General features: G+C 37.3%; 2 protein-coding genes across 2 annotated transcripts in view; one reads left to right on the forward strand and one right to left on the reverse strand.

Moving 5' to 3' along the window:
• The window catches only part of LOC107678161 (dysferlin-like), a gene marked incomplete at its 3' end in the record, with an annotated part of 32,091 nt that extends 21,615 nt beyond the window's left edge, over positions 1-10,476 (reverse strand). The window contains exons 1-20 of the mRNA XM_016473344.1: positions 10,105-10,476; positions 9,479-9,534; positions 9,261-9,352; positions 7,466-7,571; positions 6,414-6,528; positions 6,055-6,272; positions 5,068-5,196; positions 4,908-4,970; positions 4,765-4,815; positions 4,515-4,545; positions 4,200-4,315; positions 3,971-4,097; positions 3,792-3,895; positions 3,638-3,706; positions 3,514-3,557; positions 3,329-3,411; positions 1,816-1,848; positions 1,412-1,527; positions 453-566; positions 314-343 (exon numbers count right to left, since the gene is read on the reverse strand). Of these exons, the coding sequence (XP_016328830.1) occupies positions 314-343; positions 453-566; positions 1,412-1,527; positions 1,816-1,848; positions 3,329-3,411; positions 3,514-3,557; positions 3,638-3,706; positions 3,792-3,895; positions 3,971-4,097; positions 4,200-4,315; positions 4,515-4,545; positions 4,765-4,815; positions 4,908-4,970; positions 5,068-5,196; positions 6,055-6,272; positions 6,414-6,528; positions 7,466-7,571; positions 9,261-9,352; positions 9,479-9,534; positions 10,105-10,192 (1,785 nt within the window). The remainder of the gene's footprint in view (positions 1-313; positions 344-452; positions 567-1,411; positions 1,528-1,815; positions 1,849-3,328; positions 3,412-3,513; positions 3,558-3,637; positions 3,707-3,791; positions 3,896-3,970; positions 4,098-4,199; positions 4,316-4,514; positions 4,546-4,764; positions 4,816-4,907; positions 4,971-5,067; positions 5,197-6,054; positions 6,273-6,413; positions 6,529-7,465; positions 7,572-9,260; positions 9,353-9,478; positions 9,535-10,104) is intronic.
• A 1,177-nt stretch (positions 10,477-11,653) lies between these two features.
• On the forward strand, positions 11,654-15,529 carry LOC107677967 (E3 ubiquitin-protein ligase TRIM39-like). The gene is made up of 7 exons (XM_016473049.1): positions 11,654-11,707; positions 11,907-12,487; positions 13,136-13,231; positions 13,356-13,589; positions 13,678-13,828; positions 14,312-14,668; positions 14,752-15,529. The coding sequence occupies exons 2-7, from the start codon at positions 11,909-11,911 to the stop codon at positions 15,285-15,287; spliced, it is 1,953 nt and encodes a 650-aa protein (XP_016328535.1). The 5' UTR covers positions 11,654-11,707; positions 11,907-11,908; the 3' UTR covers positions 15,288-15,529.
• The last annotated feature ends 246 nt before the right edge of the window (positions 15,530-15,775 follow it).

Consider the following 15,775-nt stretch of genomic DNA (forward strand, 5'->3'; position numbering starts at 1 on the left):
GGACACAGACTGGTACCGCCAGGTTGCTATAACGATCTCTGTGCTTCTTCTAGGAGAAACCGCTCTCTTCCCCCGGACATATGGAAGAGGTCATCCGCCGCCTAACGGAGCTCTCGGCCCGCCAGCAGCAGTTTACCGAGCGACTGGCAGCCCGGCAGGAATATACTGACCGGGTCGTGGAACAGCTGCAGGCCAGCGTGGCGGGGCGCCTGCCCCTCCCGGAAGCGCCGGTCAAAGCGCACCCATACCTCGTCCGGTTGACCGAGAACGACGACATCGAGGCTTACCTCCACACATTTGAGGTCATCGCGGCCAGGGAGAACTTCCTCTTCCGCATGAATTTCTGTATGACACAATAAAACAGAGGCCCTTCACTTCTATTGAATGATCCATCCTGTGTCACATAATCCCATGTCTGGTGCCAAACCCAGCCAGAGTAACTGTGATCTCACCTCTACCACCAGCAGATCATCAGGGTGTATGTCGTCAGTCTTTTGCTCCACCTGATCAGACAGCTTTGTAATGACCTCCAGCAGCAAACGTCCACGATAGGCCACACCCTCTCCCTACATCAAAAAAAAAAATCAAACACATAGCAACTTCATTTCTAAAATTGTTCAAAATATTAAGCATCGTTAAGGCAATAATCAAACGTAATTTTAATAATTGTCACAGTCTTCAGCGGGTGTGCCCAGGATGGCCACCAGATGACACTGTGTTCTGTGAGCACATGGCTTGTGTTGTGTTTGTTTGTTGCCATGTGCTCTCTCCTGTCTATTGTCTTGCCCCGCCCATCTTGTTACCTCATTATTGTTTAAGTTGCTCCACCTGTGTCTCCCTCGCTAGCCTCCTCATTTGGTTTCCTATTTATTCTCCTGGTGTCTGTAATCCTGTGCTGATCCGTCGCGGTTTTCATTTTGTGTGTTATGTCTGCATGTAGTGCAGTTCCGAGCCCGCCTGTCTGTTTTTCCCCCTCTGGGTTGTTTTAGTTTGTTTTTGTTTCATTTTATTATTAAAAGAAAGAACCATTCATCCTGCACTTGAGTCCTCGCTTCATCTCTCCACACGCACCGTGACAAATAATATGTTTAAATATGTTTATATGTTATATGTAATAAGTTTGTATTCAGTCTTCATATGAAGGAGCATGGGGTATGCTATGCCACTTTCCAAGTTATTCCAAGCTAGATTTGAGGAATTATATATTCCAGACATAATTTCAAATTAAATATGAATATTAATTATATATAAATAAACATACATAATACAAAGGTTTAATATAAAAAAAGTAATCTAGTGAAACCATTTTGATATTTAGAATCATAAAAATATTAGTAAAAATGATTTGCTTATGCAAAAACATACACACACACACATACATACATGTATATATAGAGAAAGTAAATCTCACCTTTCCAAAGTTTAGTACCTCATGTGGGTCTGAGAAGGCCGTGAATTCTCGGGGGCTCCCATACATGTTGACGTAGCAGGGGCCAAATGTCGGAAGAAAGCCTATATTGTCGTCCACTAATTGACATAAAATGGAGAACAGCAAGAATTAGACACACAGTGGTCACCTCCACCTTTAGGAGCAGTAAAATGTATGTACATTTAAATGTATGACCATATTGCTTCTTGAGATAAATTCAGTGGCAAATATATTTCCATTTAGTCATAGAAGACAACTTCTCTAAAGGCCAGCCGAATAAAAGGATAGACAGCAAGTACTACAGCCCAACATAAGGCTAAACCTGACATAGGTGTGATCTACAGGAAGGATAGCACACAGATTTGAGATCAGAGAGACACACATACTGGTGACGTGGAAGGTCCTGGGAGGAAACTCATCTGAGTGCATAGAGAAATAAAAATGTTGACACACAATAAGGATAGGATAAGTGAAAAATAGCTGATGCTATACAACCTGTTACCTGACTCATGCATTAATCACGTCTGCACCAGGCATAGAGTAAGATTTGCACACCAACTCAAACTCACTCACAAAAGATGGTGAAACCAACAACCAACTGCTAATTTACTGAAACCAATGCAATGCAACACTACAATTCTGTCAACCAAGCCACATAAAAAACCTGAACTGTCATGCCTCCTTGGCAATAGCATGAATGCTAAAGTAAAAAAAAAAAAAAGTACTTTGTCATCCTTGCCTCTAATTCAGATTAGGACACACAAGCCAATTTTACATAACATTCCCCAAAAAGCAGTGTTAATTTCATTCTCTAGTTTCAATTCACAGCCAGTGTATTACTAATATGCAAAATCAAGACATCAAATCAGCAAGCAAACAAGGATTAGTGTCACACTGGAACCTGCACATTATTGAACTAATGCAACGTCTTTCAACATTGTAAACTGAAAGAATATTTTTTCTGATACCAAGAAAATAATTTCTGATACCAAAGTTACTTTTACCTATACTAACTAAATAGACAGAGACTACAAATGAATAAAAACACAAATGAATACAAATGGCAATCATTGTGGCACAATGCTTGAGTGAATCGAGGTGTCAAGTTGTGGCTTTAGCCAATGATATGAATTTTGGGAAGGACTGATTTTAATTAGCTTTTGCTCTGAGAATCGATAATATCTACCATTGTTCAGCAGTTATGTTTAATGTTTTTAGTTGTGCAGAAATAATGAACTTCAGCATATCTTCTTTAAATGGTAGAGCAGTGGTTCTCAACCAGGAGGCTGGGGCTCATTAGAGGGCCTCAACAAACTTCCAAAGAGATGTCAAGATTTAAAATAAGCATAAAATAAAACCACTAAAATGTACCCCTTCATCAACAGTGTTTTTCTTTCCTCTTTCAAGAACCAGGGTTTACACTGCCTTAAAAAAAACCTGGATGAAGTAGGCTAATGTTAAAAGTGTGATTTCAAAAAATCATGAAAATGAATTAAATCTTAAAACTCTTATGGACATTTTTTTTACAATGAATATGCATTTTTCTAGTTATGCCATGCTCTAAATTATTTTGTCAGGTAGAAACTGTGAGTAAAAACTATTTTTAAAAATCTGTATCCTTTATCCTTATCCAGTAAATTGACTGGAAATATCATTAAAAATCATTGGTTAAAAAAGTGGGAACACCAAAGAACATTTGTCTCTTAAAACTTCTAGAATCCTGAAATTAATTGTTGTGAACAGTGGGTGACCTTGGAGTCAAAAAGGTTGAGAACCACTGGTATAGAGAGTAAAAAAGCTGTAAAGCAGGACAATGACCTAAGGAGCCCCTTAGATTTGATACTACCATGTAACAACAGAAGTAAACCAACAATTTGCATGCCACAAAGCACAGCCTACCTTCAATTTCTCCTCCAGGGGCTGAGATTTTGGAAATACATAAGTGTGTAGTGCCAATGACATCATTGTGGCTGGCTCGATCCCTGAAAGAATCACAATAGGAAGGCATATAAGATAACACATTTTTGTCACAAATTAAACAATCCATATTAACATATGATGGCTAGTTTAGAATTTGAACTGACCAATCTAAAATGCGTATCCTCATCTTTTCACACATGGATGGGAACTGGAGTGAAAAACAGACTGTTAATAGACCTAATGAAGGACTTGTTATGTAGCTTTGTGAGGTGAGTGCATGTCCTTTACCCTAATAGGCAGAGTGAGGATCTGGTTCCACTGAGGGTTGGCATTTTTCTCCAGAATCTTACTACTGATCTAGAGATATAAAAATATAATATCAGTACCTTTTTAGGAACTTATGAATACCTCATGATTAAACTAATTACGAAATCAGAAGTACCGTTTTTCCTGCAAAGTTGACCTCCACGAATGGATCCACCAGGTTCTTTCGATTAGTTTCGAAACCAAGGAACTGTTTGACACCATCCATAAGAGCATCATCCACTGTCCGAGGAGAAAAGCAGATTAACAGATGAAACAGAAATCACACGTCTACACACAGACGTGTTTGATACTCACTCTGAGGCAGGTCTTCTGCCCTGTACACTCTGAGAGTAAACGTGGCTCCTGTCAAGGTGAGACCAGCTGGTCTCAACAGGTTCCCCTCTATATCCTCCTTTTCTTCTAGACCCTCTTTCTTATCCATCTGACACACAGCATTGGTGTTTTCAAAAGAATGAGAGAAATCTATACAATAAGGTTCGATTCGTTAACATGCTGAATCACGCTCGATCTCTATCTCACTTACCGGAGGTTCATCACCTGCAGCCAGCACAAACATGCTGACCTTTAAATAACCTCTGGCCCCAGCAGAAAGATCATCAGGGTCTGCCAGCAACAACCATTTCCTGAGAATAGCATGTCCTGTTCAGTGGAATAGAAAAAAAGAATGCTAATTATAAATACAGCTTCAATTTTAAAGGCAACGAGCTTAATTGAATTTCAGTCATACTGAAGATTCAAAACAGTGTCCAGGTCCAGAGGTTTGTTTGTTCTGAGACACGATCAAATGGTGTTTTTGAAAAGAGCAATTAATATCACATTATGACTATGTGGTACTTACGGTGTTCACTATACACCATGCCAACATCCAGCTGAAAGACAAAACAATGAAACTAAATTAGCACTATTATTAGCAAAATCTGAAATAACAGACACATGTGCCTTGAAAATGAGAGATCAGAGGGGAAAAAACATGCCTGTAACCAGTAAAGAAAATAAACATAAAGAAATCCTGGAACTCCAGAAGAAGCCACCAAAGAGGAGAAGGATGATTAAGAGGGAAGAAAAATAAGAAATAAGAGCAAATCTACCTTGAATTCTCCAATGACAGAGTCTTTCCGTAGAGACTTGGAGTCAAATACCTTGGAACGGAAATAGAGATGATAACTGAAGGTTTGTGTTAAATGAAAACAACGGCATCAACTACATTTATTAGGACAGTAGCATAACTCACGGTTAAAAATATAGGCTCATCAAAAAGATCTGAAGGTTTCTCATAGAAGTTTAGAAAGAAAGTCTGAAAGTAAAGAATTACATTTACTGAGCATTATCTGAATTCGTTTACATCATTTGTATTCCCCCAGTAACAAAACAGTGGAGAAAAAAATTGTTACCTCATCAAAAAATGGATTATTGCCCTTCTTGATGCACGTTCTCTTTGTCTGTCCTCCAACTGTGACCTTGACAACTGGTTTAATGTTGACACCAGGGAGCTGCCTTCCCTCAATGATGCGCAGCCGTACCTAATATTAACATACTCTGAATTAATGCTTCTAAAAATGTAATCACTGACAATGACATTATCAAACAGGAAATTAAAGCACTTTTTAAACTTTTCTTTGGATATACTTAACATCCATTGTCCATCTATATAAACATTACTATTATTGTTCTTATTATTATCATACTTAATATAAATTATCAAGGTCATGTCATCTCCATGTTGGTATCTGCCTAATTCGGCAAGCCTCTACCAAATGACAAATTAATTTATACCAAGAGTCTAAATAGATGCACAGCCTTTAACATCAATAATAAAAGATAGAGGAAGCATTTTCTCCTTCCTTCTAAAGGTATTTATTTTTTCCGTTTAACTCTAGATTGTTTTGTTTGTTAATTTAGTATTTTTCTCAACGAATCTTTCAGCTCAGATGAGAACCAATGGCTTAAATATGCTTTTTGCTATTCTTGGATCTATTCTAGAAAACAATGCTCAGATGTTTGTTTTATTAACACATAGAACACATTGTCTTGCCTAGAGCAAATAAACGAGTTTAAAGCCAAAATAAATTTTTGGCTTACTACACCTACTTTGTATTACCACAAGGTGGCACTATTTTTAAAGCAGAAGCATAGAATGAAAATGATAGTACATTTAAATTGAGTGGACAGGGTTTGACATTTAATACAGATAAATATAATTAGGGAGTCCATTCTGTACGGATCAATAAGAAACCACTATTAATTTGCTTATTACAATTTTTCAAGCCATTTTTGTTGTAGCACAATTACAGAAATACACAAAAAAAAAAAAGAGTGAGGAAATAAGGTGGCATATATACGACAAAGCAAATTGTGGATTAATTCACACACATACATACCTGGAGGTCCTGGGGTTTGTCAGACAGGGGATTTTTGTTGCTGTGGCGTTTCTTTTTCTTAAGGCCATGGTTAAAGTTCGGTGGGGCCTTTTTGGGTGGTGCTGTAGGAGCCCCGGTGTCCTGACCCAGGGGCCCTGGCACAGGTTCGGGCTCCTCCACCACCTCCATCATCAGCATGCTCTCAGTGTCCTCCTCGCCCATAGTGTCCAATGAGAAAACTACATATACACAAGTTAAAAACAACTGTCATGTCACACTGATGCAGCCCTGATTGTAATCAAATGTAAGCATCCTTTAACAAGGAACTTACAGTACATGTGTGTATGAAGGGAAGCTATATTCAATGTTAGCAGACTGACCTGTAACTGTGTCCAGCTCCACTGGCGTGTGCTGGGCTTCTGGCTGTGGAGGAGGCTGGAAGATGGGAGCCATGCCTGGAGGAGGGATGTAAGAAACCTGCAGGGTTACTGTGGCCTGAAAGAGAGAACACAGATAGAAGATCTGAAATGATGCAACAACAATGTAAAAATATGCAACAAAAATCTACTTCCAGAAAAAAACTCACAGTTGCACAGTTGATTTCAAAATTGATAATAAAGAGAAATGTTTCTTGAGCAGCAAATCAGCATATTAGAATGATTTCTGAAGGATCATGTGACACTGAAGACTGATGGCATTACAGTAATAATTAAATTATATTTCAAAATAATACCGTTTACTGTATATTTGATCTGTATTTTGTATTTTTACCTTACTTAACTCTGAAGATGTTAAGCACCTAATCAGGCTTTTTCTTTCTGTTGCAAGTATACCTGTTTTTTTACCCTTTTTCCCCCTTTGTAGAGTTTTGTATTTGTGTAACATTGCTAAATTAAATGTGAAATTGCTTTAAAGATACTTGATTTATTTTGAAATTACCATCAAAGTTCAGAGTGAAGAGCTTTTTTGGGAAGGGTGGGAAAGAAAAGTTGCATGCTGGAGTTGTTTTTGAGATTAGACCGGCGTCAGGGTGATACCTTATAATGTACTTTCCGGAAATTATTTCCAGAAATCAGCTATTTCAAGAGCAGATGGATGCAAAGGAGCTAAGAAAACCAACTCCACCTTTCCCTCTCCATCACCCAACGTCAACCTACACGCATACATACCCACACACAATGCCAGGAAGTGGCACTCTGTTGTCGTGTAAGACATAGCCTTGTAGTATTTCTTCAAAATGTCTTTCTTAAATCACATGTGGGACAAGGATGACGTGAATTTATGATGGAAAATATTCTTTTCAGTACAGATACTGGGGAAGTACAGACTGTAGTAGACATGAAGGTGGGATGTTGCCACCAACAGTGAGTGTGAAAGTAAATTTGATAGACGTTTAAGTCAGTGAAAACAGTGAGAAACAGATCAAACGCACCCCTGTGCTGTTTCTTTTGGTGTCTACCAGGGACACAGTGAAAGTAGCAGCCAGGTTGGGAGAGTTGAGCACATCTCGAAGAGCGACCCGACACTCCCCCAGAAACCTGTAAAGATACACAAAAGGCTATTTAACAACTGTCATGCTATTTAAAGATGAGGATTAATGCCAAGAAATAAAAATACACACAGACATGCTGTTACTAAGCTAAACAATTGTGACACATGACTATGCATCTGACCCTGAATGACAGATTTTTCACTGTCTGGCAAGCTTTTCTAAAAATTGCTGTTCTTCTGTTTCATTCTTAGGCTCAGATAAGGTTTGAAAGGAAAGAGGAGACATGGCAAACCACCCTTGCTCACTTCCTGTGGGCATTCCCCTCTTCCTTCCTTTCTTTCCCTCCTTTCACATTACTTTATTCCTTTATTATACTGATAATATTTCACCCAATATTCAAGTGTGTTAAGCTAATATAGCATTTACTGACTCTATGTTCATCTCTGTTATTTATTTGTGTGTTTATTCGACTAGTAAACACACAAAACATAAATAAGAAGATAACGCAATGTTTTGGCATGAAGATTATTGGTACTGATGCAAATGTTATGATTTAGTCCATTAAAACATCAGTTTTTGTAAAATAAATGGTTCACTACAGAAATTCAGACTTCACTACGCTTAAATGTGACAACATGTTTTTGAAACACAATGAGAACAAGACATTTTAACATATTTTTTTGGTTCCAGTTTTTAAAGGCAACAATAGCTTGGAAACCATAGCAAAAGCATTGCATGCTGGGACATAACCTGCTGTTCATAAGTTTGGCGTCAGTAAGATTTAAAAAAAAAAAAGAAATCAATACTTTTATTAACAAAGATGCTTTAAATGGATCAAAAGTGATAGTTAACACATTTATAATGTGACAAAAGATTTCCATTTCAAATAAATGCTGTTCTACAGAATGTTCTTTTAATCAAAGAAACCGGTTTCCACCAACATATTAAGCAGCAAAACTGTTTTCAACATTGATAATATTAAGAAAAAATTCTTGAGCACCAAATTAGCATATTATAATAATTTCTGAACGATCATGTGACACTGAAGACTGTAACGGCTGCTTAATATTCAGCTTTGCCAACATAGGAATAAATTACAATTCAAATTACATTAAAATAGAATTCATTTATTTTAAATAAATCAATTTATCAATTAAACGCAGCCTTGATGAGCAAGAACATTTAAAAAAAAAACTTACCAATCCCAAACTTGTAGGTAGACACTTATTATACGAGCATGTATGACTTTCTATTGCTTAGAAACGAAAAATGTAAATGTGTCAGAGTGGGATGCTGTATTGAAGCAATTTAATATAAATACTAATGTGATAAAAATATTAATGTGATAATGGATTTTTAAAAACTATTTGAATTTAAAAACTTTAAATTAAAATTAAGTTGACATTTACTACTGTTATAGGTGAACAAAATTACCTAAAAGCACATTTAGTGTGTTCTGTATATGTTCTATCATTTCTTGGAGATTAGATAAATCTCCAAGATAGGAACCACTATTGGTCATAATGAGAATATGGGAACGCACAGCAAATTAAGTGGATGTTTTAAACAATGGTGCATTCCATAAATTCTACAGCTCTCCCAACTGAATTGTTGAGCAATTGTTTCATGTCGGCAGAGGAGCTGCTTTTGCATAATATTCTGAGGGACACATGCACTCTTATGAACAGAAAGAGAAACTGAGATGAGAATTACAAAATAGAGAAAAAGGCCTTACCTATTTCTGCCCATTTTTTCATGGTCCTTGACCACAACATGAAGCTCTGCTCCAGAATCTAAAGGAACACCCTTCAAGTCCCACTCAAAACCCTGGGAGAAAGAAAAGAGAATGATGAAACTGAATCATGTATTGGCAAAACGTTTATACATTTCATTATAGTAACAGTAGTGGTTAATTAATATTTGTGAGTTAGATGTAAGAAGCAATTAACCAACCTCATTCCAGACAGGATTGACATTATTTTTGATGACTTTGGTCTTCTTTTTTGTCCCTACAAGAAAAGAGAGAATACAGTAATTACAATTTAAAATAATTGTTTTCTATTTTAATATATTTATATGTAATTTATTCATGTGATGCAGTCTTATATTTTTATAAATTATATTTAATAATTATTATGCATGGTTTCTCAGGCAAAAAAAAAACAAAAAAACAACAGAATACCTGGTTGACACAGAGGAGCCCTTCCTATCCATCTCACATGAATTATGGGCCCCTAAAAGCTTTGAATGTAAAGCAAACAGGAGCCCCACATTGAACCAAACTGTGATGACATAGCATCTCTTAGAAACGCAGAGCAGATCAGTAGCACACTTTGACACACACATATTCCAAGTGCAACAGGACACCCATAAAAATACACAAGAGAGAGAGACTGCAACTGCTTTTCCAATAATAGCCCGCTTGATGGAATGTGGACAGTAGGAAGACTGACAAAAAGACAGTGAGAGAAGAGAATGAATGTGACTGTGCAGAAAAGAAAATGGCAATCTAGCAAACTCTCTATAGCATATTCTACATAAAAAAACTCCTTACTCGTTCACCCTGGTCTGGCCCTTACCTTCATAAGTGACAGTGCAGTAGGCATCGCTAATGTCCTCATCATGCGTCAGCACATTCTGGGCGCACAGAATAAACACACGCAGCATGGGTGGACAGTGGTTATGGCAGAATCCGCAGCTAGTAACACTTGTAAGTCGCAATACAGGGCACTGTGGTCCCAGACAGAGATGGACCACTAGGGGTGTCTCCGGATCCCAAATCAGTCCCAAAGAATCAGTCTGGTTTTCACTCCAAGAACAGAAAATGAAAAGAGATAACAGAAAGAAGAGAGGTAGAGAGAAAAAGAGAAAAGCTCTGCCACAGACTGCGCATAGGACAGTAGTCTGATGGGACTGTAGCTGGTGTGGTTGCTGCCCCACTTCCTGGCAGCCTGCACACACTCACACACAGCTGGCTCTAAAGCCCCTGACTCATATACACGCTGCCCTTTCAATCACAGACTGCAGCTCCTCTTAAAGGGACAGGAGACTTTTGGTCAGCACCTGTTAAAGCAACCGTGACTCACAAGTTTTGGGAAGTTCACTCCTGCTGCTGTCTACGTCTCTGACAAAACAGTAAGGAAGATTTAAGAACAACTGGCATTGTACAACACTGTACAGATGTATGGAAATTGGAAAAGGTTTAGACCAGAGACTGGGATGAGAGACCCTTTCCCATGATACTTCTAAGAATAAGATTCAAACCTAAAATGATCAAATAAAACAAAACCATCCTCATAATTTACATAGTCTACTTTATGACTTTATTAAGAATGTGTGGCTCCAATTTAAACAATTGAATTTGAGTATATTAACATTCCTCATTGTGAATCCATTATTTCTAAAACAATGAAACATTGATTGAGCATTCATTTTTTTCAGGTTTTACCGATAGTAAACTAGTAACTGATGATTCTGCCATGATTATCGTCCTGCAATTCTGGAACATGAGGACACCTCAAAATACATAGCACTGATGGGCATTTAAATTAATTATTTTTTCCTGTCTTGTTTTGTCATGATCTCATTATATCTGCAAATTTTGTTTCTAGATTAACATTGATTCCACATTAGAATGTAAACATAGAGGACAATTTCAGTAAATGGAAATTTGCACACACCTTTAAAGAAACGAAACTTAACTGGGGTGGGGCAATTTAGCCTAAACAGTCAAGAGCTACTACTGTACAGTAACTCCTCCTACATCCTGCATCTGTCATAAACGCCAACAAGGTTTAAAAGTCTTTTTATTTATTTAAGCTTCACATTTTTTTTTCCTTTAAGGAGTCCTTTTATTTGAATGCACTTAGAATGAAACATAGTTTAACACCAAGCATGGTTATCCTGTCATATTGTCTAATGATGTTCACAAAATGACAACTATAACAATAAAAGAAAAAAAAAACATTACTGGTCCAGTCTCAAACCATTCTCAAAGAGCGACAACCTTAGCCTTATTATTAGAATAACAAAACTTGCCAAAAGAAAAAGGTGTGCCATCAGTATTATGCAATACTTTATAGTGAAGTGAAACTGAAACCTATTTAACCTCACAATAAAACCTGGTCTGATCTTCTTTGTACTGTATTTTTCTCCTGAGCCAGAGACAACACTAACAGACAGGTGAGATTTCATAGACTAAAAATGTAAAGCAATGTACAGTAAAGCAATTAACTTAAGAACGATACTTAAAAAGACTAGACTATATAAATCTTGTATAGAACAGTCACAGCACCACGCTATAAAATATAGACTAATATAATTTCGACCTTTGATCACTTCTACGCAGAGCTTCATGGTGTCCCTGTTTCTCCACTTACAGTCATGACTTCCTTCAGTTCATCACTCTCTGGTGAGCTGCTCCAGTGCCATATATGTCTGGAGGTGCTCACTGACCCAGTCACCACTTCATGTGGACACAACTTCTGCAATGTTTGTATTGAGGCATGCTGGGAGACTGGACAGCTCTATCGTTGCCCTCTCTGTAAGGAAGGATTTGATAGTAAGCCAGAATTGAAAATAAATGTAGCATTTCAAAAGGTTGTTGACCGTTACAAGGTGCATCAACAGCCAAAGAAACTCCAACACCAAACAAAAACCTTTCCTCAAATTTTATGTGATGTCTGCTCTGAAAACAAGCTAAGGGCAGTAAAGTCTTGTTTGCAGTGTGTAACATCTTTCTGTGAGACTCACCTGACCAATCACAAAACTGCACCAAGGCTCGTAAGGCACAAACTGATCGACCCCGTGGACAACCTGGGAGATTATATCTGCGAGAAACATGATAAACCACTGGAGATGTTCTGCAGAGACGATCAGACCTGTCTGTGTCTGTTTTGCACTGAAACAGAACATAAGACTCACAACGCTGTTCCTATTGAAGAAGAAAGTGGACACAAGAGGGTAAGACAAAATATATGAGCGATTAGAAGATATTTTAGTATGTCTATTCAATTATACTTAACCGAACTGTTCACACAAAATGAATTTACTTATCTCCTAACAACTTCTGTGAAACAAAGAGCAGCTCTTTCTCATTCCACAAAAGTCAATATGTCCATATGACTCACATTTTAGAATTCTTTCTAAAGCAATTCAATAGCTTGTGAGACAAACAGATCACAATTTAAGCTACAGGCCGATATTTTTTACTGACACAAAGCACTAAAATAAACTACAAAAACTGCACATTAAAGCTACAGGTAAAAACATCAGTTAATAATTTACATTTTGGCTTTTTCTTTACAAAATGATACACACGTACACAGCTGCACAAGTGCAGGTGTAAATGATGAACTTTTTTAAGGTTGGGGTGATCTATTCCTTTAAAATTTTCATTTTACTGTAATTTTGAAAAACATCTAAAAACAACTAGAAATTGAATTGCCAACATATGATTTCAAGAAAGTATTGTAAAGTAAATTGAATTGATGAAATCTAACAAACTCACTGCAAACAATACTTTCCTACTTTCCTATTGTAAGAGAACTGTTCTATGCGTGTTTACACTTGATGCATTTACTTTAAAAAAAATATTGTTTCTGTCCTCAGATTCAACTGGAAAAGACACAGGCAGAAATAAAGGTGATGATCCAGGACAGATGTAATAAGATTAAGGAGATAAAAAACTTAGCAAAGTCCAACAAGGTGTGTTGTTAGTGAAAAATCAACAGATTTTTTAAAACAACTATCTACTGTATAGAGGTGGTGGAAAGAATGGTTTGGAATCTGATTTGAATTCAGTGTCTATTATTCTTCTCAATATAACTAGAGCACCAATGAGAGAAATAAAGCAAATAAAGTTCAGCTGTTTACTGATTTGATCCACTTCATTGAGAGATGTCAGTCTGAGCTGCTGGAGGTGATGGAGCAGAAGCAGACAGCAGCAGAAACACAGGCTGAAGAGATGATTAAAGAGCTGGAGCAAGAAATCACTGAACTAGAGAGGAGAAACACTGAGCTGGAGCAGCTCTCACACACTGAGGATCACCTGCACCTCCTACAGGTCAGTGTCTCTCTTACTGCTCACATCACAGGGCAACACTCCTGACAACACTTATGAAGCATTTCTCTGCTCTCCTGCATTGCACCAGGTCTACTCATCTGTGTGCAGCCCCCCAGATGTCAAGAGCTGGACAAACATCAACATTAACACTGATCTACTCAACACAGACATTCTGGATAAAGCTCTTACTTGCCTCAAGGAAAAAGTCAACAAGGAACTGAAAAAAATCCATGATATCAGTAAGCATTATAGAAGTGAATTTATATGAACTTAAGAATACTTTTCTAGGCAAAAGGGGCAAGTTTGTTTAGAACATTGTATCCACAACAATAATTTAAAGGGATAGTTCTCTCAAAACAAATATTCTGTCATCATATACTCACACTCACGTTGTTTCAAACCTGTATCAATTACTTTCTTCTGTTAAACACAAACAAAGATATTTTTAATGAAAATTGGTAACCAAACAGTTGCTGGTAGCCATTGACTTTAATAGTACTATTTCTTTATACTATGGAAGTCAATGGATACCAGCATCTCTTTGCTTTATTTACCCGAGAACTGAGGTTATATGCACAGTGTTTAGATTCTGTCTGCCAGCAAAATTTGTGCAAGTTGCAGTTGTCTAATAATATTTTCTGCTCAGTTATTGATCTAGTGATTAAATAAGGCTTGCATCAGTCTTGATTTATTACTGTATATTTAAACATTTTCTTTTACAGCTCAACCTTCTGTTGTTCACGGAATCAACTTCAATCCCCCAACATCACAACCTTCAACCAATAGGATATTTGAATTTGGCAGCACTAACACAGATTCTGCTCCCTTCCATCATTCACTGCTACCTAAAAGTTCTTCAGCTATGGAGAAAATAGATACTTTGAGAACACAGAAGGGCATCCTGACAGAGATTTCAAATATTAAAACAAGCAATGTTCAGACAGAGGGCAAAATCTACTTTACTCTGGGTAAAACAGACTTCGGCACTCGCTCAATGAAGAAAGCAGAAAATATTAATACGCAAGTGAAGGTCTCATGGTTCGGTCTGAGTCTAAATACAATACAGCAACTTTACGCAGGTAAGATAAATATGACTAATATTAACATAAGCTTAAGGGCTGCTTCTAATGCATTCATCCCTTTACCTGTGTTTTTCTTGAAGTGGATGTGATTTTGGATCCTAACACAGCTCATCCTAAACTCATCCTGTCTAAAGATGGGAAACAAGTGAGTCATGGTGGATCCTGGAGAGATGTTCCCAATAACCCTGAGAGATTTGACTCGTCTGCTTGTGTCCTGGGAAAGGATGGCTTTTCCTGTGGGAGGTTTTACTTTGTGGTCCAAGTCGGTGATAAGACTGAATGGGATTTAGGTATGGCTCGAGAATCCATTGAGAGAAAGGGGAAAATAACAGTGTGCCCAGAGAAAGGATTTTGGTGTATTTGGCTAAGAAATGGAGGTGAATATGTGGCTAATGAATATTGTCCTGTTCCTCTTTCCCTAAAAGACAAGCCCCAGAAGGTGGGGGTGTTTGTAGATTATGAGGAGGGTCTGGTCTCCTTCTACAACGTGGAGACCAAGGCTCTTATCTACTCCTTCACTGGTCAGTCTTTCACTGAGAAAATCTTTCCATTTTTCAGCCCTTGCAACAAACGAGGAGATGTGAACACAAAGCCTCTGATTATCCATACTGCCTAATTACAATGCAGTCTATCTTCCTTTAAATAAATAGTTAATACAACAACATATGTGGTCACAGTAGCTGGTTAAGAGTTTTTGTTGTCGTGTGTTTGTTTATTACCGGCAACCATGAAATATTAATTTCATGCCTGGCTAGGTAAATGTGAAGTTCAGTGAAGTACTTCTTCACTCTTGTTTCTTGCTTCAACTTGCTGTAGTTTTAAGAAATAGAAAGTATGAGTCGCTGCAGTTTAGAGTAATGGGCACTTGTTATATCATAATGTAATTGCTTAGACATAAAATAATAATTGTCTTGCTGATTGTACATTAAATGAATTTTCCTTTCATTTTTCTTTCTTCATTTTTCTTTATTTATTTATTCATTTGGAAAGTGAATAAAATGTTTTATTGAACAAATCTGTGTGTTTGCTAGATTGCTAAACGCCAGTTAACAGAACTTTACTAAACAGTTCTAACTCATTTAGAAGCATTTTGTTTCAAAGTAG

Source organism: Sinocyclocheilus anshuiensis, unplaced genomic scaffold, assembly GCF_001515605.1.
Source record: "Sinocyclocheilus anshuiensis isolate Anshui unplaced genomic scaffold, SAMN03320099.WGS_v1.1 scaffold1673, whole genome shotgun sequence".
Taxonomy (NCBI): Eukaryota; Metazoa; Chordata; class Actinopteri; order Cypriniformes; family Cyprinidae; genus Sinocyclocheilus; species Sinocyclocheilus anshuiensis.

What these genes read in the sequence shown, in the direction of transcription:
- LOC107677967 (XM_016473049.1), top strand. Translation starts at nt 11,909, where the DNA reads ATGACTTCCTTCAGTTCATCACTCTCTGGTGAGCTGCTCCAGTGCCAT. An exon ending in ATCACCTGCACCTCCTACAG is followed by an intron (nt 13,590 to 13,677) that starts GTCAGTGTCTCT and finishes GCATTGCACCAG; the next exon opens with GTCTACTCATCTGTGTGCAG. An exon ending in GAAAAAAATCCATGATATCA is followed by an intron (nt 13,829 to 14,311) that starts GTAAGCATTATA and finishes TTTCTTTTACAG; the next exon opens with CTCAACCTTCTGTTGTTCAC.